Here is a 24,277-nt window from a genome sequence, read left to right as displayed (position 1 = left end):
ACCCCTAATACTGGAGAATGTTTACATATCTTGTGGTTCACACTCAGTAGTCAGCCACAGAAAAAACAGTGAACACATATAAAGGTGCTCTATACCACCTCATAAGGAGCTATGGGCCATATGTATCAAGCCTTTTGCGATTCGTTAAGGCCTTTTTACCGATTTTGAAATGTAAGAAAAATTAGCAAAATAAGGAATCGCAAAAAATTGCGATTCCTTATTTTGCTTAAGCATTTAAGGAATCACAATTTTCCGATTCCTTAAATGCAATGTATGAAGCTTTTTAAAATTGCGAATTCAGGTTTAGAAATCGCAAATTACCACCAACTTGTAGTTGGTGGTAATTTGCGATTTCTTGTGTTGGTGGTAATTTGCGATTTCTTGTAAATATGCACACTTGTGCATTTGTGAGGGTGGCATATGACGCACATACATGCCCATTGGGCATGTATATGCGCCATATGCACACACATGTTAATGTTAATGTTAATGTTAATCAGCATTTATTGAGTGCTCGTACGCCCAGAGGCTTCATGGCGCTATAGGAAGGAACAAGGCGCGACAGTCAGTTAGTAGAAAGGAAGCAGCTCAGTGATGTGCCTGAGAGAAGAGCCAGGTCTTCAGGGAATGTCTGAAGCTGAGGATATTATCGCTCAGTTTTAGGTGAGAGGGGAGAGAGTTCCAGAAGGCAGCTGCAAGGTGGTCAAAGCAGCTGCCTCCGAGGCGCTTCCTCTTATACGGAGGAACAATCAAGAGGGATTTATGGGTGGACCGGAGGTTGCGAGAAGGGCAGTATCTTTTAAATAAATCTCTAATGAATAAGGGGCCAATGTCATGTAAAGACTTGAATAGGATGCACCCGGCTTTGAAGGCCACGCGTTGCTCAACCGGCAACCAGTGTAGCTGCTTCAGGCCAAGTCTGACTGATTGCCTCCTAGGGATGTTCAGAAGAAGTCTGGCTGCTAGGTTCTGAACCAGCTGGAGGCGTCTGAGCTCTCCCTTTTGGAGCCCTAGGTAGAGACTGTTAGAAAAATCCAATCTGGACCGGACCAGGGAGATGACGATTTGTGTGAGAGCAGCTGAGGAGAAGAAACAGGCAATTTTTTTAATTTTCTTCAACTGGAAAAAGCTGGAGGACACAACTGCTCCAACCTGTTTTTTTAGGGAAAGATCCTCGCTGATGAAGATACCTAGGCTCTTGAGCGAGGGTGACTTAGATGGAGGGGCACCCATGCAGGAGGGCCAGAAGCTGGGATTCCAACTATGTATACTCTGTCCAGGCAAGACCAGTTCGGTCTTGCCTGGGTTAAGTTTCAAATGATTGCAGCTCATCCAACTCAGAATGTGGGACATGGTGTTTTGGAATTCTACCACAGAGTCCTTGGTGTTCAAAGGAAAGATGAGCTGCAAATCATCATCATCAACATGTAATTTGCAGGGGTGCAGTAGGGTGTCCTTGAGACACCCTTGAAATCAATCTCATTTTGCGATTAGGAAATTGCTAATCGCAAAATTAAATGTATTTCACAATCATTCCTATGGGCCTCCTGGCCCATAGGAATGAATGGAAAAATATTCTTTATTTGCGAATTCGCAATTTGCGAATTCGCAAAGAAGATTAGGAAATCGCAAAAAAAAAGCAATTATTTTCATATATCCCGTTTTGCGATTTCTAAATAACGATTCCTTAAAAATCGCTATTTAGAATTCGCAATATGGAACTTTGATACATATGGCCCTATGTGACTCTAGGGCTCTTATCTGGGAGAATATGCAAAGTAATTCCAAGTTGTATATTCAGATTCGTTAAAAATGCTGGTGAATTTTGCTTCCGAGGTTAGAGATTTACACATTCGCGTTTAGTGTGAGTTCCACAGAAATATAGGCAAATATACAATAAACACCGAGGACTGGGAGGGGTGAAATTCCTCACATAGGGTCAGATGCACTATTGGCTGAACACATCTGAGCTTTGAGTTTCTGCGATATGCACGCCCAATACTTTCCACTGCGCCAGCTGTAGTGAGTCCTCACAGTGCACAGAGTTCAGTTGCTGAGAATCACAAAAGACGTGACACGTGAATGTGCCCGAGTCGAGATTCTATATGTGAATACCTGCAAAACAGTTACAAATGCAGAAACGGAGGCCTATGTGGGACATCTTCACTCTCTCAGTGGACAACTGCCAAGGATAGTCAATATACTTTCAATACAATGTGAACCAATGGGAAGCGAATAACAGATTCCCTTGTCAATTGCAATGAAGTGGGGGAATGCTTCTTTGCCCCTGCCTTCTCCCTGCTACTTGCAAGAACTTGCAGTTTGTGCCTTGCGGGTCGCAATGATTCCTATGAATCTTTTTATTAACTTTTTCTAATTGGAGAAGAAAAACTCTTATACAGGCAGATTGCATAGTGATAAACGATAAAGATTTCACAGTATACATTGGGCAAGCGGTCGCAATGATAACCAAAAATTTCAATTCACTTGCCTGCGGTTTGGGCCTATAACTTGCATTCAGGCCCTTTAACAAGCAGTATAGCCCTAGGCAGCAGGCTATATGGCTATATTGGCAACTGCAGTGACATGGAAAATACACATTACCTCCAGTTCCTCCCTCTCCTTCCTTCTTAACATATGAGGCCCCCGCCTCCCTCTAGACCCACCTCCAACCTATAAAAACTTTGCCCGCCCCCCACCTCTACCTGTTCTTTTTTGTCTCCCTAGGTGAGCCTTACCTTTGGTCTTCCATCTTGTGGCGATGCCAAGGAGTCTTCGGTCTGGTTCTCTGCGACGGCGGTGCCCTCAGCAGTGTTCTCCCAGCGCGGTTATCTCTCCACATTTTCTTTGGGGTCAAGGGACGGAGCGGTGGCTCAGGAAGCCGCAACGGTGTCCGGCGGTCCTCCTGCGGCTGGGGCTGTGTTTCCGGGTCAGGGTTGCAAGGCAGCTTCTACGCCCGTGTCTACACACGTCAAGGAGACCTGTTAGGACAGGTTTTTGCCCGGTAGTTTATTTCTTTTTGGGAAAATGGTTGTTTTTTCCAGATTGGTGATATTTTCATGGAGATTTTTTATTGGTTAACGGTAGGATTAGTTCTCGGCCATATAGACGGTTGCTGGGGAGTGGCTTCTACATTGTTCAGCAAGCATGGGTCGCAAGAGGTTATTCAAGAGGAACAACCTGGTGTCTTCTTCTTCCTCTTCATCTCCTGATGGGTCTCCGGTTTCGGATTGATGTGTCCTGAGCACTGTGAATCATGGTTACGTGATAGACTTTTGGCATGTTCCTCCAGATACAGGTGTTCAGATCACTCCTGTACCTATCGCGGGTCCGCACAGAGTGGCTCTGCTGGAGGGGATGCCTCGTTTTTTTCAGGGTCTGTTGAATCTGTTTCCCCTACCTCTCCGGTCTTTTCCTTCCTGGAATTTGCAGCTTGTGTTGGATGTCCTGTCATGTCCTCCTTTTGAGCCCCTTGAGGGTCTCGAGTTGACATCTTGACTTTTAAAACTTGTTTTGTGGTGGCCATTTGTTAGACGGGACCTGGAGGGTCGGCCGAGGACAAGGGGAGAGGTCTCCGAGGAGAGCCGTCTCCAGCGATCGTACAGACAAGTAACTTCCCCCCCACAGATAGACACCACACAAAGATAAGATTCAACGTTCTTTATAAGCAATCTTGAGGTACGGAAGAATGGTACAAGGAGGTCTGGACTCAGCGGTCCCCTCGATTCTAGTCTCTTGGATGGGAAAGGGGGTAGCGGGACAGTCTTATTACCAATCTGGTAGTTGTGATGAGATGATGGGTAGCTCACAATCCTCGAGCTCGGCGTTCTTGAAGGACGGGCCGCGGCAGCGCCAGCAGGTCCCGGGGTGGTCGAAGGTGGCAACGGTCCGCGGCAGCGCCAGCAGGTCCCGACGAAGATGGTAGTTACAACGGGCCGCGGCAGCGCCAGCAGGTCCCGACGAGGATGAAGGTTGCAGAGGGCCGCGGCAGCGCCAGCGGCAGGACGACAGTTCACAAGGCAGGGCTGCGGCAGCGCCAGCAGTCCGTCAAGGATGAGTTCTTCTCGGTGTCTCTCGACTCCAGGATACAACTGCCTTCCTGCTCTGGAGCTGCCCCAGTTATAGGTCTGGCGGTCTTTGATGTCCGGACCCTCGCACTTGGAGGTCGGGAGGTCCGGGATGAGGGAGTCCAGACACCCAGCAGGGGGGTGGAGCCAGCGCCTGGGGAGGCTGGGGGCGATCGGCACCTGGCGGGGGAGAGCCATCGACACTTCTTTCTCCCATTGACCTGCCAAGTGGTCCGTTCACCTACTGGGTGGATGGTGGTGCCGGGATGTCGGGGCCTGGCCAGGCCCAGGGTTGGGGTCGAGCTGAGGCCTTGCGGCCTCGTGGTGCAGTGTCCAAGATGGGGGCCGGGCTGGGCAATGGTGCTGACGGTGGCCTGGGCCCGTGATACAGAGATGTCCGGGAGTAGGAGTCCCGTAGGGGACGGAGTGTGGGTTGCTTCTGTGGGTAGCACCTGGATGGCTGATGTCCGGGCTCTGTCATGCGGGGAGGGAGAGAGCCCTTCATGTGGCCTGTCCAACATGCGTCCCCCCCAGCTGAAGGCGGGGAGAGTCACCCATCTTCCTGGGGACTCTCCTCGTCGAGGCGGAAAAATCGTGACAGGCCATCCGCGTTGGCGTGATCCTGGCCAGGGCGGTGTTCCACAGTGAAGTCCATCCCTTGCAGGGATATGGACCATCGCAAGAGCTTGGGATTCTCCCCCCACATCTGCATTAGCCATTGCAGGGGGCGATGATCTGTTTGCACCCGAAAGTGGGTGCCGAAGAGGTAGGGCCGGAGCTTCTTGAGGGCCCATACCACTGCGAAGGCCTCCCTCTCGATGGTGCTCTAGCGCTGTTCTCGGGCCAACAGACGTCGGCTGATGAAGGCCACTGGTTGGTCGACTCCCTCGGTGTTTAGTTGGGAGAGGACGGCCCCAATGCCATGGTCGGAGGCATCAGTCTGGACGATGAACTCCCGGCCGTAGTCGGGAGCCTGGAGTACCGGGGCGGTGCACATGGCGACCTTCAGCTTCTCGAAGGCCGCTTGACAATCGGGAGTCCAGTCGACTCTTTTTGGCTGGTTCTTAGATGTAAGTGCCGTGAGGGGCCCCACAATGCTGCCATAGTCCTTCACAAACCGCCGGTAGTATCCGGTGAGCCCCAAGAAGGCCCGGACCTCGGTTTGCGTTACGGGTGGTTGCCAGGACTGGATAGCAGCGATCTTGAGTTGGAGGGGGGCCACCAGACTGCTCCCCACTTGGTGTCCGAGGTAGGTCACGGACCCCTGGCCAATCTGGCATTTGCTGGCCTTGATTGTGAGGCCGGCCTGTTGGAGGGCCTGCAGGACCTCTCGGAGGTGGCGGAGGTGGTCTGACCAGTGGCGGCTGTAAACCGCGATATCGTCCAGGTAGGCGGCGCTGAACTCTTCGAGGCCCGCCAATACCTGGTTCACCAGGCGTTGAAAGGTTGCTGGAGCGTTTTTCATGCCGAATGGCATCATTTTGAAATGGTAGGGGCCATCCGGGGTGGAGAAAGCGGACCGTTCTTGCGCCCTGGGGGTGAGGCCGATCTGCCAGTAGCCCGCTGTCAGGTCGAAGATGCTGAGGTAGCGGGCAGCCCCCATGCGGTCGATCAGTTCATCGGCTCGGGGAATGGGGTGAGCGTCAGTCCGGGTGACAGCGTTCAGGCCCCGTTAGTCAACGCAGAATCGGAGCTCAGGGGTGGTGCCGGGGGCAGCAGCTTTGGGGACCAGTACGACTGGGCTGGCCCAGGGGCTGTCCGAGGGTTCGATGACCCCAAGGGTGAGCATCTTGGAGACTTCTTCTTGGATGCAGGCACGTACCCGATCTGGCACGCGGTACGCCCGATGTCTGATGGGGGGACTGTCCCCAGTGTCCACGTCGTGCAGGCACCAGGGGGTGACCCCTGGGGTGAGGGAAAATAGGGCTGCGAACTGCAGCAGGAGAGCCCGACAGTCTTGGCGCTGCTCTGAGGTCAGGGCATCTGACAGTCGGACCCCGTCTACCGAACCATCTTTTTCACGGGTCCTCAGTAAGTCAGGGAGGGGCTCGGAGTCTTCTTCCGCTCCACTGTCTGTAGCCATCAGTAGGCTGAGCTCCGAGCGCACAAAGTGGGGTTTGAGTCTGTTGGCGTGGAGGACCCGGAGGGGGTTCCGGGAAGATTCCATGTTGATGAGATAGGTGACGGGGCTCTTGCGCTCGATCACCTTGAAGGGCCCCGTCCACTTATCTTGCAGGGCACAAGGTTCGGTGGGGGACATCACCCATACTTGCTGGCCAGGTACGAACTCTATGGAGGAGGCGTTCTGATCGTACCATTTCTTCATGTCCTCCTGACTGGCTTCAAGATTGGCTTTGGCGATTTCTCGGAACCGCCTGATCTGATTGCGGAGGGTCAGGAGGTACTTGTAGACGTCTGGAGGGGTTTTCAGGGGGGCCATCTCCCAACCTTCCTTGACTAGGCTGAGGGGCCCTCGAACAGGGTGCCCGTACAAGAGTTCGAAGGGGCTGAAGCCGAGGGACTTCTGAGGGACTTCTCGGTAGGCGAAGAGGAGGCACGGGAGGAGCACATCCCACTGGCGGCGGAGGGGCTCTTCCAACCCCATAATCATTCCCTTGAGTGTACGGTTGAACCGCTCAACCAGTCCGTTTCCTTGTGGGTGATAGGGGGTTGTGAATCGGTAAGTGACCCCGCACTGCTGCCAGAGGGATTTCATGTATTTTGAAATGAAGTTCGTGCCTCTGTCGCTGACGACTTCCCGGGGGAAGCCCACCCGGGAGAAGATCCCCATTAAGGCTCGGCCGGCCACCGGTGCTGTTACAGTTCGAAGGGGAATGGCCTCGGGATAGCGGGTGGCATGGTCCACCAGTACCAGGATGAAACGATGCCCTTGTGCTGTTCGGGGGTCCAGGGGCCCCACAATGTCTATGCCCACCTTCTCGAACGGGGTGGTAACCACCGGAAAGGGCTGCAGGGGCGCCTTGAGTTTGCGGCTGCTCTTCCCGCTGGCCTGACAAGTGGGACAAGACCGACAGTGGTTGAGTACGTCATTTCTCATTTTGGGCCAGTAAAAGTGGGTCACCAGGCGGTTGTAGGTTTTGTCCTGACCCAAGTGTCCGGCCAGGGGGACGTCGTGGGCCAAGTTCAGCAGGAAGTCTCTAAAACGGAGGGGCACCACTAACACTCGACTGGCCCCCAACTCGGCGATTCTTTGTTCGCTGTACAATAGATCATTGTCCCAATAGATCCAGTGGGCCCCGGCGGTATCTCCCGCGCTCTGGGCGAGGGCTTGTTGTCGTAGTCCCTCGAGGGAGGGACATGTCTTTTGCTCTTGACGGAATTGTTCCTGGGTGGGTCCCCCTTCTTGACGCCACTGAGCCAGGTCTGGGAGATCCTGGGGCTGAGCGGGTTCTTCTTGGGTCTGTTCCGGGAGGTCGGCGGTGTCGGCGTCCCCCACTGGAGCGATCGGGGGAGGAGGTGCTGGCCATTCGGGTTCTTCTGGTCGGGGGATGGCGCGGGCCGCCATGGACCGGGTGGTTACGCACGCCCAGTCCGGGAGGCCCAACATCCCCAGGTGCTCTCTTCTTTCCACGGCGGCCCACGGGGAACTCTCGAGATCGTTCCCCAGGAGACAGTCCACGGGGGCATCATCGCGGACCGTCACCTTCAGCATGCCGGATACTCCTCCCCACTCGAAGGGGACGCAGGCCATCCGACACATGCTCTCCGAATTGTCGGCTGAACGGACGGGGCAGAGAACGTTCGGTATTATTTGCTCGGGGGTCACCAGGTGACAGCGGACGGCCGTCACACTAGCCCCCGTGTCACGTAGGGCTTCGGCCTTGCGCCCATTTATGCTCACCCACTGAGTGTACTTTCTGGTGTTGGCGGGTAGGGGAGCCCGCGGGACCATGTCTCTCCCCCCCAGGCACGCCAGGACCATGGCGGCCGGTTCCCACTCTTGTTGCTCTTGTTCGTATTCTTCCTGCTCTTCGGAGACTTGCTCTTCTCCTAGGGCGGCGGCAGCTACCTGGCGGGGCCTCGGAGTCTGGTTCTGTGGGCAGTTCGGGTCATTGGCGTAGTGACCGACTCGCTGGCACCGATGACACGTGACATTGGCTCTGAACCCCGGGCGCATCGGGGGGTTGCCCCTGCTGGCCGGGGGCGGGGTGCTTGTAGCGGGAGCTGCTGGGACGGTGTCTTTCCCCCGGCCCTGGCCTCCTCCTCCTCCTCGGGGACGGTGATGGCCTTGGTTGTTCCGGTTCTGCTCGTTCGGGCCACCCCGGCCCACTCAGGTGCTTTCCCATCGGTCAGCCTCGGCGGCGAGCTGAATTTACTGTCGAGGAGGTGCTGCCTGAGCTCGACAAAGCAGTTGTTGGAGAGGTGCTCCCACACAACAAGGTTAAAAAGCTGCTCGTAGGTCGTTACGTTGCTCCCCTTGATCCATTCCTCAAGGGCTCGGCTGAAATAGTTCACATATTCCACCCAAGTTGTACCCGGGATTCGGGTGCAGTCGCGGAACCTCTGGCGGTACATTTCGGGTGTCAGCCCATATCGAGTGAGGAGGGCGGCCTTCATGTGATCATAGGACGTCATTTGGTGATCCGGGAGCTGTAACAGGGCATCTCGGCCTTCATTGACGAACCTCCCCCATAGACCGGCTCCCCAGTCACTTCGATCGATCCGGTGAGAGGACATGGCGATCTCATAGGCCTTGAACCACTGCTGTATGTCGTCGTTTCGGTAGAACTCTCGGACGACATCTTTGGGAATGTGGACCTTTGGTTCTGAAGTTCCTGGTGTGCGTGGTTGCTCGGGCACCCCCAGGTCCTTGCCTTGCTTACGTAGTTCTATTTCTGCTAGTTTGCGCTCGTGTTCATATGCCAGTCTTTTTTCTTCAAGCTCTCTTTGTCTTTGTTTTTCCTCCCGCTCTTCTCGGAGCCGTAAGTGTTCTAGGTTCAATTTTTGTTCCGCTAGTTTTAGTTCTCCATCCATTTTGAGCCGTGCCAACTCTAGTTCATGCAGTCTGTTTTTCTCTCGCTCTTGGATCTCTTCCCGGGAGAGACCCGTTCTCCTTTCCTCGGAAGGAGCGGGGTTGGTTTCCGGTGCTTCTATGCGTTGGTCCCGGGGACCAGCGGTGTTTGCCTCTGCCCATGATTCTAGGGCGTGTTTAAAGTCATCTTTTGTGCTCAGACCGGTGGTAGCAATGCCCAGTTCCATACAAAATTGTTTTAATTCTCGATGGTTGTACTCCTCCAGCTTGTCTATTTGGAATTTCTCTGTAGACCCGCTCTCTTGGGCCGGCATTGTGGTTTAGTCGTGGGGTGAGTTGCTTTCTGTACGATTACGCGTTGGTTCGGATCGCGCCGCTGGCCACCAATGTTAGACGGGACCTGGAGGGTCGGCCGAGGACAAGGGGAGAGGTCTCCGGGGAGAGCCGTCTCCAGCGATCGTACAGACAAGTAACTTCCCCCCCACAGATAGACACCACACAAAGATAAGATTCAACGTTCTTTATAAGCAATCTTGAGGTACGGAAGAATGGTACAAGGAGGTCTGGACTCAGGGGTCCCCTCGATTCTAGTCTCTTGGATGGGAAAGGGGGTAGCGGGACAGTCTTATTACCAGTCTGGTAGTTGTGATGAGATGATGGGTAGCTCACAATCCTCGAGCTCGGCGTTCTTGAAGGACGGGCCGCGGCAGCGCCAGCAGGTCCCGGGGTGGTCGAAGGTGGCAACGGTCCGCGGCAGCGCCAGCAGGTCCCGACGAAGATGGTAGTTACAACGGGCCGCGGCAGCTACAGCAGGTCCCGACGAGGATGAAGGTTGCAGAGGGCCGCGGCAGCGCCAGCGGCAGGACAACAGTTCACAAGGCAGGGCTGCGGAAGCGCCAGCAGTCCGTCAAGGATGAGTTCTTCTCGGTGTCTCTCGACTCCAGGATACAACTGCCTTCCTGCTCTGGAGCTGCCCCAGTTATAGGTCTGGCGGTCTTTGATGTCCGGACCCTCGCACTTGGAGGTCGGGAGGTCCGGGATGAGGGAGTCCAGACACCCAGCAGGGGGGTGGAGCCAGCGCCCGGGGAGGCTGGGGGCGATCGGCACCTGGCGGGGGAGAGCCATCGACACTTCTTTCTCCCATTGACCTGCCAAGTGGTCCGTTCACCTCCTGGGTGGATGGTGGTGCCAGGATGTCGGGGCCTGGCCAGGCCCAGGGTTGGGGTCGAGCTGAGGCCTTGCGGCCTCGTGGTGCAGTGTCCAAGATGGCGGCCGGGCTGGGCAATGGTGCTGACGGTGGCCTGGGCCCGTGATACAGAGATGTCCGGGAGTAGGAGTCCCGTAGGGGACGGAGTGTGGGTTGCTTCTGTGGGTAGCACCTGGAGAGCTGATGTCCGGGCTCTGTCATGCGGGGAGGGAGCGAGCCCTTCATGTGGCCTGTCCAACACCATTACTTTGGCAAATCGCTTGGGTGAATTGGGAGCTTTGTCCTGTAAATATCTGTTCTGCTAAATCTTTTTGGACCTGGTGGTTTTAGTGCCGTTGCCATCCTTTATCCATAAGGTTAACTCGGCTTTTCATCTACGTCAGAAGGTGATTTTGTCGGAGTTTTGTACTCGGCTGAGGAATCTCGTTTGTACTGTCTAGATGTGCAGCGGGCATTACTGTGGTACCTGCAGGTGGTGGAGTCCTTCCGGAGGGGGCCGCTTTATTTACTAACTTTGGTTCTGCTAAAAAGGATGTTAAACATTCCACTGCTATGCTGAGTCGTTGGATTCGGTCCACGGTCTTGATGGCTTACAAACTTAAAGGGGTGGATCCTCCTCTGGGGGATCAGGGACTTTCTACTCACAGTATGGCTGCTACGGTCGCTGAGTTGTGGGGAGATCTGTAGGGCTGCAACCTGGTCTTCCCCTTCTACGTATGTACATCACTATCAGATTGCTGGTCTGGAACGTTTGGATAATGTTCTCGGCCACAGGGTCTTGTCCTATAGGAGAGAATAGGGATGTTGATCTGCTGGGTTTGGGGCATGATATTAAATTGGTGTTCTTTATCACTCAGTTGTCCGTCTCTGTTTTCCTCTGCTTGCTATGTCCTCATATGTTAAGAAGGAAGTCACGAGAGGGACGGGAGGTAATGCGTCCATTACTATTGGTAATGGCATTACTGCTAGTCCTACTCCCTCGCCTTCCTTCTAGGACCCTCCCACCCTCCCGGTGCAATACATCTGAGTGCTAGCTCGGCTTGTTTACGTACAGGTAGAGGTGGGGGCGGGCAGAGTTTTTATAGGCTGGGGATGGGTCTAGAGGGAGGCGGGGGCCTCATATGTTAAGAAGGAAGGCGAGGGACTAGGAGTAATGCCATTGTCAATAGTAATGGATGCATTTTACAGGGCACCCAACATTAAAATGGTTACATGCTGTGCAGGTGTGAGCAATAGATAAGTTGAGAACCTTGGTTGCAAGCTAAGCTGCTAAGTTGGTGGTGAATGAACAGTGGATGAGCAGTGATTGGTCTTCATATCGTGTTTATCTTCACAGTCGAAGTACTTCCTCCTTAGGAGGTTCTCCATGAACAATCTTAAATTAAAAATGCCATTCAGCTGTACAAAGAGGAAGGTAGGGCCATGTTTAAAATGTATGGTGTATATGACTGTGCAGCAAATGAAATTCCTAAAACCCCTGAACTGGATCTGGATTTATTATGACCCAATACTACCAGCGTGGAATTTTATAATTACATTCGGCCACATGCATCAACAGTTCCGTTTGCAATTCCTAAATTGCGAAAATTAAGGAATTGCAATTTAGAAATCGCAAACGGCAATGCATGAAAAAAAATCGCAATTTTTTTTGCGATTCGGTAATTTTCCTTAATTGCGATTCACAATTTGCGAATCGCAATTAAGGAAAACCCTTCCCATTGATTCCTATGGGCCAAGAGGCCCATAGGAATCAATGTGAAGGCATTCTCATTTTGCGAATTCGCAATTAAGGAATCGCAAAATGAGAATGCAATTTCAAGGGTGCGATTCGCACCGTTTGCGATTCCAAAATCGCTTGATGCATGTGCCATTGTGTGTTCAAATTAAGTTTAGAAATTCTCTAATTACGTATCCTTCAAAAAATGAATCAAAAACACCTGCTTGTTTGTTGATTTTGCAATAATTTTGCAATCAGGGAATTATTTAATTCAAATATTTTAGCTCGGTTACTGTAGGTCTTTCTGAACATGGGCAATTAAGACAGCACTTCAAAATGCTAATGTCAACTAAAATTAGGCTGAGGATCAAGAGTAAGGGTACGAATTTGTGAAATGCAATATGCAAATGTGTGAAGGTCGCTGCCATAAAAGGGCCAGATGTCCTAGCTAGTTTGGAAAGAAGGTGATTGGTTCAAATTATAGCCATGCTTTAATTAATTTGAGCCCTCAATTAATCAAGGTGATTTCAAAGAAAATGTTCGGTAGCTCTCTGAATATGTAAACTACACAGCGCATTAAAGATATGGAAAACCATGGTAGTGACAAGCAAAACAAGGCAACGTTAGGTAAGTGGAACATTTTTAAACCAAGAGCATGCATTTGGCCTGAGAATAGTTAGAGCTCAGGTGGCTGATAATGACACAGAGTTTAACAGTTCTCTGTCTAGATATACGGAGCACGAATCCTGTGCCATGCATTATATATTGCAATCCAACTAAAGGTTCTGTGGACATACACATGCACAAATGAAGCCCAATGCCGTGTGAAACTACGAGGTGTCTTGCAAGATCATTTACATCCTGACAAATGGTATTTTACTCCTTATAAAACATGGACAACCCTTTATTTACCCTTCCCCATAAGACTATGGTTCTTTGTTTCTCACTCTTTCCTATGAAAGCGCTAGTAAAGTTACTGTTAAGTAGAATACATGGGGAAACTGTGGTATGAAAATAAACACAGCAACAGCCAGCTAATAATTTGTTTCAAAATATTATGCACACGTTAGTGTGATTTTATAATGTTTGCAGTTCAGACCGTGTGGTAGACAGGGTTCAACTTTCATGTAATGAACATTAGCAGTGATGTAAATTAACATATTTCCATTAATCTCTCTTCTTTTCGCCCATGTTCAGGACACAATAGATCAGAAGTGTCCAAAAGCTACTTCTTCCTTCCTTTGTATAAACAACAGTTGACGTTCTGCGGGGTGACCTTCCTTTCACACTGCATCTGGAGTCATTTCAAGACTTAGGCTACCATTAACCATTTGGAAGCAGCTCGCAGTAAGTTACACAAATATCACAAGACTTTGGTCCGAGGGCTACAGATTAAGGATCACATGAATTCTGACCAAAACAGGCACCTGGGTAAAAGGTTAATGTGTCCAAAAGATTTCAATTAATAACTCTATTTAGCAAATGAGGAAGCACGTTAAACATACTTAATTGGGCAGATGCTTCAAATGAGATTGTCTATAAATAAACTGCCTATACCCAATTACTTTGAAGTTTGGATGGAGGTTTGGCACCCTGATACCCTTAAAATCTGCTGGTGCCAGACAGGCGAAGTACCTTGAAATGGATACATTAGTGCCCTACACCGCTGCCTACCCACATGTGGTGCTAGCTGGGCTGGCATCAGTCCTTCAATGTTTAGAAGAGCCATCAGACTCAACAAAACAAAACCCACAGGGATTTTTATGTTTAAGCAGCCTTCTGGCTTGAACTTCTGGACGCTACCCCCTCTACAAGGGAATAAAGTATAGAAGGATTAGGATTTCAAGAGTGAAAAAGATGGTCATTCTCAACTGAAGCATGAGGTAGAAGAAAGAACTTACAGCAGAGCCACCATTACTGCAGGTTAGCAAGCCACTGGCACCAACAGCTGCTGATGCCCTGCTCTCTTTTTCAAATGCGCAATTTGTAGAGGATGATTTCCTTGGGAAGTCTTTCTTTTATGTCCACATTGGGTCTGGATAGTTTCTGCATAGTTTTGAGTAGTTTTTTCTACCTTTAGACATAGAACTCTGCAATTAGGAAGAACCTCTGAAAATATGTGGCTCACCTCCCATTGGGTGCAAGGTTCGAGACTTTGGGGCAAGAAAAACATCAGATCAAGTGCAATGAACCAAAATGGAGACAGGGTGGAACAGTTCCAAATGCTGGCTAGAACGTTATATATATATATAGTTTTGATTTCTGAGTTTTCCAAATACCACTGCCTAAGGAATGTGCTACATAATAACTTAATATTGTCTCTAGTGGGAAAATAGTGTAACAGATACAAACAACTGCTATATCTTCTGTACTCCTCGCATGCTGCACTCAGCTCACCGGTGTCCTCAGAAGTAGACATAATACAGCCTTAATGTCCCCTATGATGACATCAAGCAGGAGACTGCATGGGACAGTGTTAACATCGTTAGTCGTGGAATTAGAAAAAAGCTTTCAGAGAGGAGAAAGACAGAGTCCTGCTACCCATATCTCCCTGGCTGGTGTGAACTTCCCTACTCATGCCTGCCATTTAAATATGTTCGTCTGTATCTTCCCTCAAAACTGATTCAAAATATGTCTTGTTCTATTCTTTACCTCTGGTGTACACCCCCCACATTTTCCACCTCTCTATGTTAAGTCATTCCTTCCTTCTATCTAATCACTTTTTTCCTTGTCAAATCTTCCACTTGCGAGATGTTCCGGAGGTTTTCTTTGTAATATTATTCCAAACAGCGAGTTTCAACAGCAATTTTCTGCAATTATATACATAAAAACACAAATACATAATTACTGTGCTTATATCGTGTAATGCGTGGATAGGCACCTGTATGGACATCGCCCGATACATCGACAAAATAAATAAATAAACAAAACAATGAATGTAAAATGAAAATAGATGCAACTCCCACCTGCACACTGGCATATCTTGAGATTTGCAGCCATCAAGGTGATTATTCCTGTCAGAATCATTGAAAGATCCATGCCTTGTTTTTCCTGAAGGAATGCTGAAATAGAATACAGGCCATCAGTTCACGACAAAAAAAAGAGCAGCACACACACACAGAAACCCGCACGGTTATTTAGGTAAGGAGAGGTGTCCTATAATTGCTGCATAATACACGGCAGCAAGTCTGAAAATAGACCAGGGTTTACTTCAGAACTGTGTCTGACATTCAATGCTCTTGCTAACAAACTACTGCACAGCGCTGTTGTCCACTACTAAGCATGCACTACTGTACCAAATATTGTAAACACAAACATTCTGGACAATTCAGTTCCAGCTGTAAATGAGGGATTAACATTGGATTGCAATATTTTGTAAGATTTCTCACTACTTTGATGTCATGCATTTACAGTATAATGTATCTTTGTTGAGGAGTTCCTAATAAACCCAGAGATGCTATATACCTGTTATTAGGTACTACTATAGTATGGCTGTATAAGGAAGTCTTGAAATATGTCATAAACTGCAGTATTCCATTTTTTACATCGAGGTAATCTGACATTAGAAATGGTCTAAAGTAGCATGTTTTCTTTTGGCACCAAAATGGACTGTCATACTTTGCAGTGTATTTCACATGGTAGCATATGGAAAGGTAGACTGTGAAACAGCTTTTACAAAACCATAGATTCTAAAACATATATATTTAAAATCTCAAATTTACATAAACATTTCAGTATAAAAAAAACTGTACCTTACCACACTATTAGGCACTAGCCCTAAATATGCTAAGAAAAGACTCAGAGTCAGACCACTAAAGTAACCTCGGCCACATATTTGGAAAGCAAATGTAACATGATTTAGAATTAAGTTGGTCAACATTTTTGGAGAGAGATGTTTAGGTTGAGATGTTAGCAGTGTGGCAAACCACCAGGGCAGAAGGAATCAAGAAAGAAGAAGGCACTTGCGAGGGGCAAGAGGATGGAGCACTCACCAAGGCCCTCCAGCATACCCGGTTCTTTTCTTCTACGGTCCACCCACAACACAAGGCCCACCACCCCCATTCAATCATTGGCATAACCCACACCAAGAATACCAGTACTACCCACAGAACCCTTTTTTAGGGTAACACCAGGGCCCATGGAGGGGCTGGAACCGGAAGGGGAACCAGGTCCATTGGGCAACAGAAGAGGAACAAGCAAGAGTAGCAACCAGGAGCATGACCAGTGCCTTGAGCAAACAATCAACAACCAGCAACAAGAAAACCTAGTGGTGAATCTAACTGACCATATCTTGACAGAGGCACATAAATAAATCCTCGAGAAAGGGTTAGGCTTCGTACCAACTGAAAAACTGGATAAATTCACACTATGCAAAGAAATCAATGAATTCATCCCAAAACTCAAACTAAGAGCCTACTTTGACAACGGAGATAAAATGATTACAGAGAAAGATGACACAGGGTTAAGGTTGAAATCCACCTTCACACTCCCCACCAACACGATGCTGCCAGTGGAAATTCTGACTTTTGAAAAGGCAGTAATGATAGACCAAGAAGCAATTAACCCAGACAATCACCAAATATTCCACAACACCACCAAAGAACAAAAACAGGCTATCAGGGAATTAGCAAATAAGGCAGAGCTGGTCATAAAACCTGCAGACAAAGGGGGAGCAATAGTGATTCAATCTTCGGATACCTATGACCAAAAATGTCTATGGTTTCTATAAGTCTCCAAGAATTATGGCATCTTGGAAAATGATCGCACAGCGTCCATACTAGTCATGATCACTAGCATGGTGGAGGAAGCATGCACAAATGATTGGATCTCGAGTAAAGAAGGAGATTTCCTGATCAAGAAAACACCATACTTTTATACAATATCCAAAATTCACAAGAATCTTACCCACCACCCTGGACGACCAATTGTGTCCAGCTTAGGGTCAATACTTGAACCCCTCTCGAAATCCGTGGATGCTTTTCTGAGGCTACTGGTACAGAAAGCAGATACATATCTGAAGGATACTAAAGACGTCCTGAAACACTTACAGGCCTTACAATTCGATCGCACAACGGAGCCGAAGGCGCGCCAAAGGCAAGCCCGTCTGGGCCCGTCCGGGCCCAGTCGGCCTTAGGCCTAGCTACTATGCCCAATCTGCAAAATCGCATCTCATACTCCAGAGGCTCACTGCTTGCCTGGAACCCGGAAAAACATCCCCAGTGCAAATACATCCTCAAGGAGGACACCCCCTATGTAGGATGCATCCTCTGCAATAAACTCGAGGAAACGGAACGCCACCAAGGACTCCGGCTTGGCCTTCTTAATTGCAGATCCTTAGTAAAGCATGCCCACGAAATCAACATCCTCGTCCAGGACTCGCTGCTAGATCTATTGTTTCTGACGGAAACTTGGCTGACCCCGCACAGCGACTTCGATGTGGCCAATGCAACCCCCACCGGTTACCAAATATGTTGCCTGAATAGATCAATCGGTAGAGGTGTCGGCTTAGCCATACTCTACAAAGATCACCTCAAATGTCGAATCGAGACCGGTACTGTTAAAGACTGCGAGAACTGCCACTTCACAATCCAGATCTCACCATCTACCTCCCTTTCGGGACTGCTTGTGTACCGACCTCCAGGCTCCCTAGGCGAATTCACCAGCACTTTGATGGACCACATCTTACTCAAGACTATCTCAGTCTCTAACTTTCTCCTCTTAGGGGATTTTAATATGCACTTTCTGGACCCCACGGACAATGCCGCAGCCAACTTGCGCGCGGATCTCACTACAGCTGACCTCCTTCTCCAAAACTCCAAAGCCACCCATGAGAAAGGTCAACTCCTGGACCCTATCTTCTCCAACATCGGGAACCTGTACGCCCAGGACCCCACTCCCCTGCCTTGGACAGACCATATGCTAATTCCTATGCACTGGTCACTCGAAACGACACCAGCGCCCAAACAAAAAACAAGGGTACAAGCCAGACGATGGCACAAGTTAGTACCAGAGGAATGGGAGGCCAAATTACGCGACACCATCGCCCCCTTGTCCACGGACCCAAACACCGCGGACAGAGAATTCATGGATTGGCTAGTCCGACCCCTAGATAGCTCCATTCCACTGACTAGCACGCTAAAACACGTGAAAAGAATCAGCCCCTCTCCCTGGTACACACCCGCCCTCACCGCCCTTAAAAAACAATGCAAAAAGACAGAACGCACGTGGAGAAAACACAAGTCAGCAGAAGAGAAAAGCGTCTATCACTACTCCATGAAAGCTTACAAACTAGCCTTACAAGACGCCAAAAGGACTTACTATGAGGAAAAAATAAGAAACTCCTCCTGCTCATCCAAGGAGACCTTCTCCATTCTCAAAGAACTCCTCCATGTCCCGGACCCCCCACAGAAACCTATGGACCCCAAAGAAGCGGAGGAAAAATGCGTCAAGTTGGCCACCTTCTTCGACGAAAAATTAAAAAAATTCTCACCTCCCTTCCACCCGCCAACTCTGACGCCTTAGAGAGAGCTAAGGAACAGATACCCCACGCCGACAAACCCTTCCTGGAGTCACTTGGCCCAGTTACAGAAGAAGAAGTAAGAGTCATACTTACCTCAACCAAGAGCGGAGCCCCTAGCGACCCAGTTCCCATACGTTTCGCTAAAAACATCACGCAGACTATAGTTCCCCAACTGACAGCCCTGATTAATATCTCACTGGAACAGGGAGAGGTCCCTTCTAATTGGAAGGAAGCTGTCGTCAAAGCGCTTCTCAAGAAACCGTCGCTTGACCCCACAGACCTCTCCAACTATAGACCGATCTCACTTCTACCTTGGATAGGTAAAGTCGCCGAAAAACTAGCAAATAAAAAGCTGTCATACTACCTCGAGTCAAACCATCTCCTCAACGACTCACAGACAGGCTTTAGACCAGGTCAGGGCACGGACACTGCTCTCCTCGTGGCAGTAGAAAGAACTAGGGAAATCGTCGACACAGGAGGATCAGTGGCAGTGGTCCTCCTAGACCTGAGTGCGGCCTTTGACACGGTCAGTCACCAGGTCCTAACCCACCATCCCGGGACTGCTGGGGTTAAAGGCAGAGCTCTGAAGTGGCTATCGTCCTTTCTCTCCCGACGCTCCTACCAAGTATGGGAAGGCGAAAGCCGCTCCCCCTCCATCCCCCTCCAGTGCGGCGTGCCTCAGGGCTCCTCCCTGAGCCCCACGTTGTTTAACATTTACATGGCCCCACTGGAGGAACTCGTCTCACCCTTTGGAGTCACTATCGTCAGCTACGCTGACGATACACAACTGGTGGTGACACTCTCCCACCCCAAGCTTGAGCCCTCCAATCTCCACGACTGCCTTTCCAACGTATATCAGTGGATGAGTGACTCTGCCTTGAAGCTAAATGGCTCCAAAACAGAGATCCTGCTCTTAGGACAAAAAACTACGAACCTCCCCTCTAACATCTGGCCCGCCTGCATGGGTGAACCACCCACTCCCAAGAAGGAGGTCAAGAGTCTCGGAGTGTGGCTGGAGACCGACCTCACCTTCAGGACCCAGGCAAGACAGACGGCCGGCACTTGCTACGGTCTACTTAAATCTTGCAGGAAGGTAATTCCACTTCTACCTTTCCAGTCGCGCCTCATGCTGATCCAGGGCCTAATTCTATCGAGGCTGGACTACAGCAATGCCATCTACCTGGGCGCCCCAGAATCCACTCTTCAAACTCTGCAAAAAGCTCAAAACGCCGCAGCTCGACTCCTAACAAACACCCCGGCCAGATCATCTGCCAAGCCCGCTCTGAGGAAGCTGCACTGGCTCCCGATCAGGGAAAGGGTCATCTTCAAGGCCCTCTGTCTTGCCCACAAGGTTCTTCATAACACCGGCCCTCCCATACTAAACAACTGGATCACCCCCTATCGACCCACGAGAGCGCTCCGCTCGGAGCACGGAAACCTCATTATGATCCCCAAGGTGAAAAAGGCCCGCATAGGTGGCCGCCGCTTCTCGGTAAACACTGGAAACAAGTGGAATGCACTCCCTCTGAGCCTCAGAACAGAACCCAACCTCCTCCGGTTCAGAAAAGCCCTCAAAACTCTACTCTTCCCTTAACTGTCACTTTTCCGGACTACACCCCTTCGTGAGTAAAAAAAAGGTTCTAGCGCTGGGATACCCACTGGGTGACTACGCGCTCTACAAGACTTTAAATAAATAAATAAAATAATAAACTATTGATGAGTTTGGATGTGGAGAGCCTTTTTACCGGTCTCCCAAACGATGAAACCCTACGCATCATGGAGGATGTTCTCTTTGAAAATGATTAGGAGTATCAAACTCCTTGAAACATTGTGATGGACTACTGTAAGTGGGCACTCACAGAAACAATTTTCAAGTACCAGGATGTGATTTATCTCCAGAAACTCAGGACCAGCATGGGGAGCACCTTCGCTCTCAGTGTAGCTGGCCTGTACATCCATCACTTGGAGAAACATATGGAAACGTTACATTGATGACGTCTTCGTCATCTGGCACAGTAATAGGGAAACAGCAGACAAATTCATGACCTGGTTGAATCTCCAACATGATTTCTTGAAGTTCACCAGCACCATTTCAGATAAAGAATTGGTTTTCCTGGATCTCAATATCTTCCCACAGGAAGGGAGCCTGAGGACTACTACACACATAATAGTAACTGCAAAGAACTGCCTCCTTCTTTAGGATAGTTTCCATCCGAGGCATCTGCGGGACAATCTCCCTTTCGTTCCGTTCGTGCGCTTAAGGAGAAACTAGTCAGACCTTAAGGATTTCAGACAGCAAGCAGGAGACCTACGCCAAAAACTGGAGAAAAGAAAATATCCCACCAAAGTGGTAGACAAAGCCCTAAAACGTGCTGAGAACAACCACATGGACGCTTTGTTGGAGACAAGACCACCGAAACCAAAGGAAGAACAACCAATTTGCAATGCTACATATAAAACAGGCTCGAACGAGGTTACAAAGATTATCAACAAACATTGGCGGGTCATGAACAGTGGAAATTTAAAATTCCCCAAACCAATGTTTTCCACAGAAAGGGGCAGGAGCCTATGAGAAGTGGTATTCACACTAGACCGTGCAAACTAAAGGAGGATGAAACATCCCAAACCTTCCTGCCACCACTTAAAGGGTATCAACCCTGTGGAAATTGCAGTGTGTGCCACTTGACCAAGAAGAGTACCAATATCACCTTCAACGACAATTCAGTATGGGAACAACGCAACTTTTCAAACTGTAACACGAAGAGTGTGGTCTATATGACCACATGCCCAATTTGGTCTCCACTATTTCGGGATGACCAAACGCCCAGTGAAAACACAAATATGCAAACACAGGAGCAATGTCAGGTAATGAAAGGCAACAACCAAAATGTCTGCACACTATATGGAGAAAAAACACACTACACAAGACCTGCAATGGACAGTGATAGAACAAGTTAAAAAAAAGAGACACTTTTGTTTGAGAAGGAACAGTGCAGGGTTTTCTGCTTGGTACTCACACAAGTGTGCTGAATGATGATATCCCTTGTGACAAACTTACTCAGACCCCATCTAGCCAAGTACTGTCAAGGCTTCCAAGGACAAAGCAAAGCCAATTTACCATAGGCCCTTCCATTCTAAACATGCAGTCCGCAAGATAATCCAGGTCAAAATAACCTATCTCAAACCGGCTTCAACTAGTAATATTTTATTAGGATTATTATCACTTCGAAGTTAGCTCCTTGTTCTCTTACCATACACGGCATCGACTAATTACATCAGGGAAGGAATGACATATTGAGCTCCTTCTTAACAAATGTGCTACTTCTTAACAAATATGCCACATCACATATACGTTTTTTGGAATGATCCATAATGAAATTGTTATTTTTATAAATTTGTATAAATATTGCAGAGACTATAACCACCTGCCAATTTGACTGAGACAGGTCTCGAACAGTCCTAGTCCGGTATTGAAACCAGTGAGGGATGCCGTGGTAGGCGGCCATTTCTTGAAGGTCAGCGTTCTAGTACAAACTTGCACGCGCTTATATAACATCAACAGCAATCCTGCACTTTTTTCAGATAAATACAAACACCAGTTTTTGCAACTGGCACCAGGCCTCGAATCCTTGTCTACCGGGGTAAAAACCAGGAAGTGTGGCCACGTTAGGCAGTCATTTTGAAAGTCAGCACTCTAGCATTCACTCTCACGCCCTTGACAATCAGGAAGCCACCGGATACTTAACCAGGTGACTGCAATAGTTCAGTGTTCGTTGGAGCCACGGGCAGGCAGCATACAGGTGAGGGAGCAGCTTTGATGACGTGAGTATGGCATAGCTGAACCCCTGAGCAATGAGCATTCACAAAGAGGATGAAAACATCTTCTAAGTTTTACTCTGAAATCCGATATCTTTTTCCCTTCTAGTGTGTGACTACAAGCACCTCTCCCCTCCTGTGTAATGCTCATGGGGTCCTAATTAGGCTATGAATATGTACAGTCCTGTTTATTCATGTATTTATGTTTTCACTATCTCGTTTTAAGTGGCATACTAAGCCGAGTCACCCTGAGTAACATCATGAGATATCTCACATACATGAACCCAAATAGAGTGGGTGCTTTACGTTATATGTATTGTTTGTCAAAGTCGGTCTTTACATAAAAAAAGGGATTTCTTTCCTCTAATTTGGTGATACAGTTATAAGATGAGTTTGTGATTCAATAATAACCTATGTCATGTTTTCACTTTAGCTTTCCAGATTGCATAGACAAGTTATACCGATTGGATATTGTATTAATGCAGGTCTTAATGCACAGTGTTCCTTGACATCGATCAGGGTTACCAATTAGGTTAACCAGGAGTGGTTAGAGGGATCATCTATCTTGGTCCTGAGGAGAAGCCTAGCGGAAGGCTTGAAACATGTAGTCCAAGGAGAAGTCCACTCATTATAGTGCATATTTCTCCTCCCCATTTTAACAATATCCGTATAGGAATTAATAAAGTGTAGGTTCCAGATAGTCAGGTATTTTTTATATTCACTCTTTCTTCTAACCCTTCCACTCTCACAATATCACATCGTTTTACTACACAAAACTGCTCCCACATCTCAGTCGGTCGTAGCATGCCCCGTCCTGCAGCACGGAGGGTAGTACCAGATGATAAAGCATGCCATCAAGGGACCTTTTGGTGGGTGAGGGTTATTTTAAGAAAACATATAGTTTTCCCTAAGGAAACTTAACATATTTCCTAGGTAATACTTGTAGCAATCACTGCAAGGATAGTTTTTTTCTGAGAGAAGGTTTCCAATGAGTGAAGAGTGGATTTCCAGTGTTTTTCATAATTTCATAAGGAGGCTGAGCCCACTACTACCTCTTTCTCCCTCTTTTGTTCTTTGAGTTAGAATTATGTTGGTCAACATTTTTGGAGGAAGATGTTTTAGGCTGAGATATTGGCATTTTATAAAGTCTGAATATTAAGAAAAACCCACACATCCTTCTCTGTAGCCTTATATTCATTTTAGTTTTTTTTTAATTCACAAAGAATTTCAGACATTCTCTGTGAAAGCTGTGAAAGTCCAGCTCTCCAACAGTACCAACCTGCATAAGCAGTGCAACCTGCATATTGAACACATGCGGATTTGCACACAATAAACTTCTTCGCCCCCCATCCACCACTCCCATAGGAAAACTATTCTCCCCACCTGCTAAATCCATTCTCGTAATCCCCATTTTTTTTTATCTATAGTTACAATTCTTGCACTGCATAAAGGTTTACTTCTGCCCTTGCCAGAAGTAAATCTCCCCCTATTTCGAGGTCGATTATTGGATGGAAATAATTGTGTCACATTTCCGAAATATCCTAGATTTGCAATAGTCATAAATTTCGATGGTATTGACACCATAAAATGCCAACTCCCGACACCTGGAAGCAAATTTATAAAAACAGATTTATAAGTGCATTTTACATTTGAGAATTGTAAACGCGAGGTTGCCCTCGTAAATCAAGCTATTTGTGAATCTGAATTAAACATAAGTTTGCAAATTGCTTTTTAAATGTGGTCCTTTATGTTTGCAAAAATATTTTTTCCAAAATGTTTTTTCATACCAGGTGCAATCAATAGCACTGACAAGTTACCTTTTTAGCTCAATTATGTTATATGGGAAAGCGGATTAAAACATCGAAAACAATGAGGAATTGAAAAGTCAAAGTTAGCTTACGTGCTGTTCATGACCGGTCATAAATACTTTTTCTGGCAGACTGCTATGGAGCGAGGA

The 24,277-nt window shown here is 48.4% G+C and overlaps 1 protein-coding gene across 1 annotated transcript in view; it reads right to left on the bottom strand.

The window, feature by feature from the left end:
• OSMR (oncostatin M receptor) overlaps positions 1–24,277 on the bottom strand; it is a 410,044-nt gene that overhangs the window by 256,457 nt on the left and 129,310 nt on the right. Inside the window, exon 3 of the mRNA XM_086960555.1 lies at positions 14,951–15,046. Coding sequence (XP_086816681.1) covers positions 14,951–15,023 — 73 coding nt within the window. The 5' untranslated portion in view covers positions 15,024–15,046. The remainder of the gene's footprint in view (positions 1–14,950; positions 15,047–24,277) is intronic.

This window comes from Lissotriton vulgaris, chromosome 3_1 (genome assembly GCF_964263255.1).
Source record: "Lissotriton vulgaris chromosome 3_1, aLisVul1.2, whole genome shotgun sequence".
In the NCBI taxonomy this organism is placed as follows: Eukaryota; Metazoa; Chordata; class Amphibia; order Caudata; family Salamandridae; genus Lissotriton; species Lissotriton vulgaris.
This window is presented reverse-complemented; position numbering and strand designations above follow the sequence as displayed.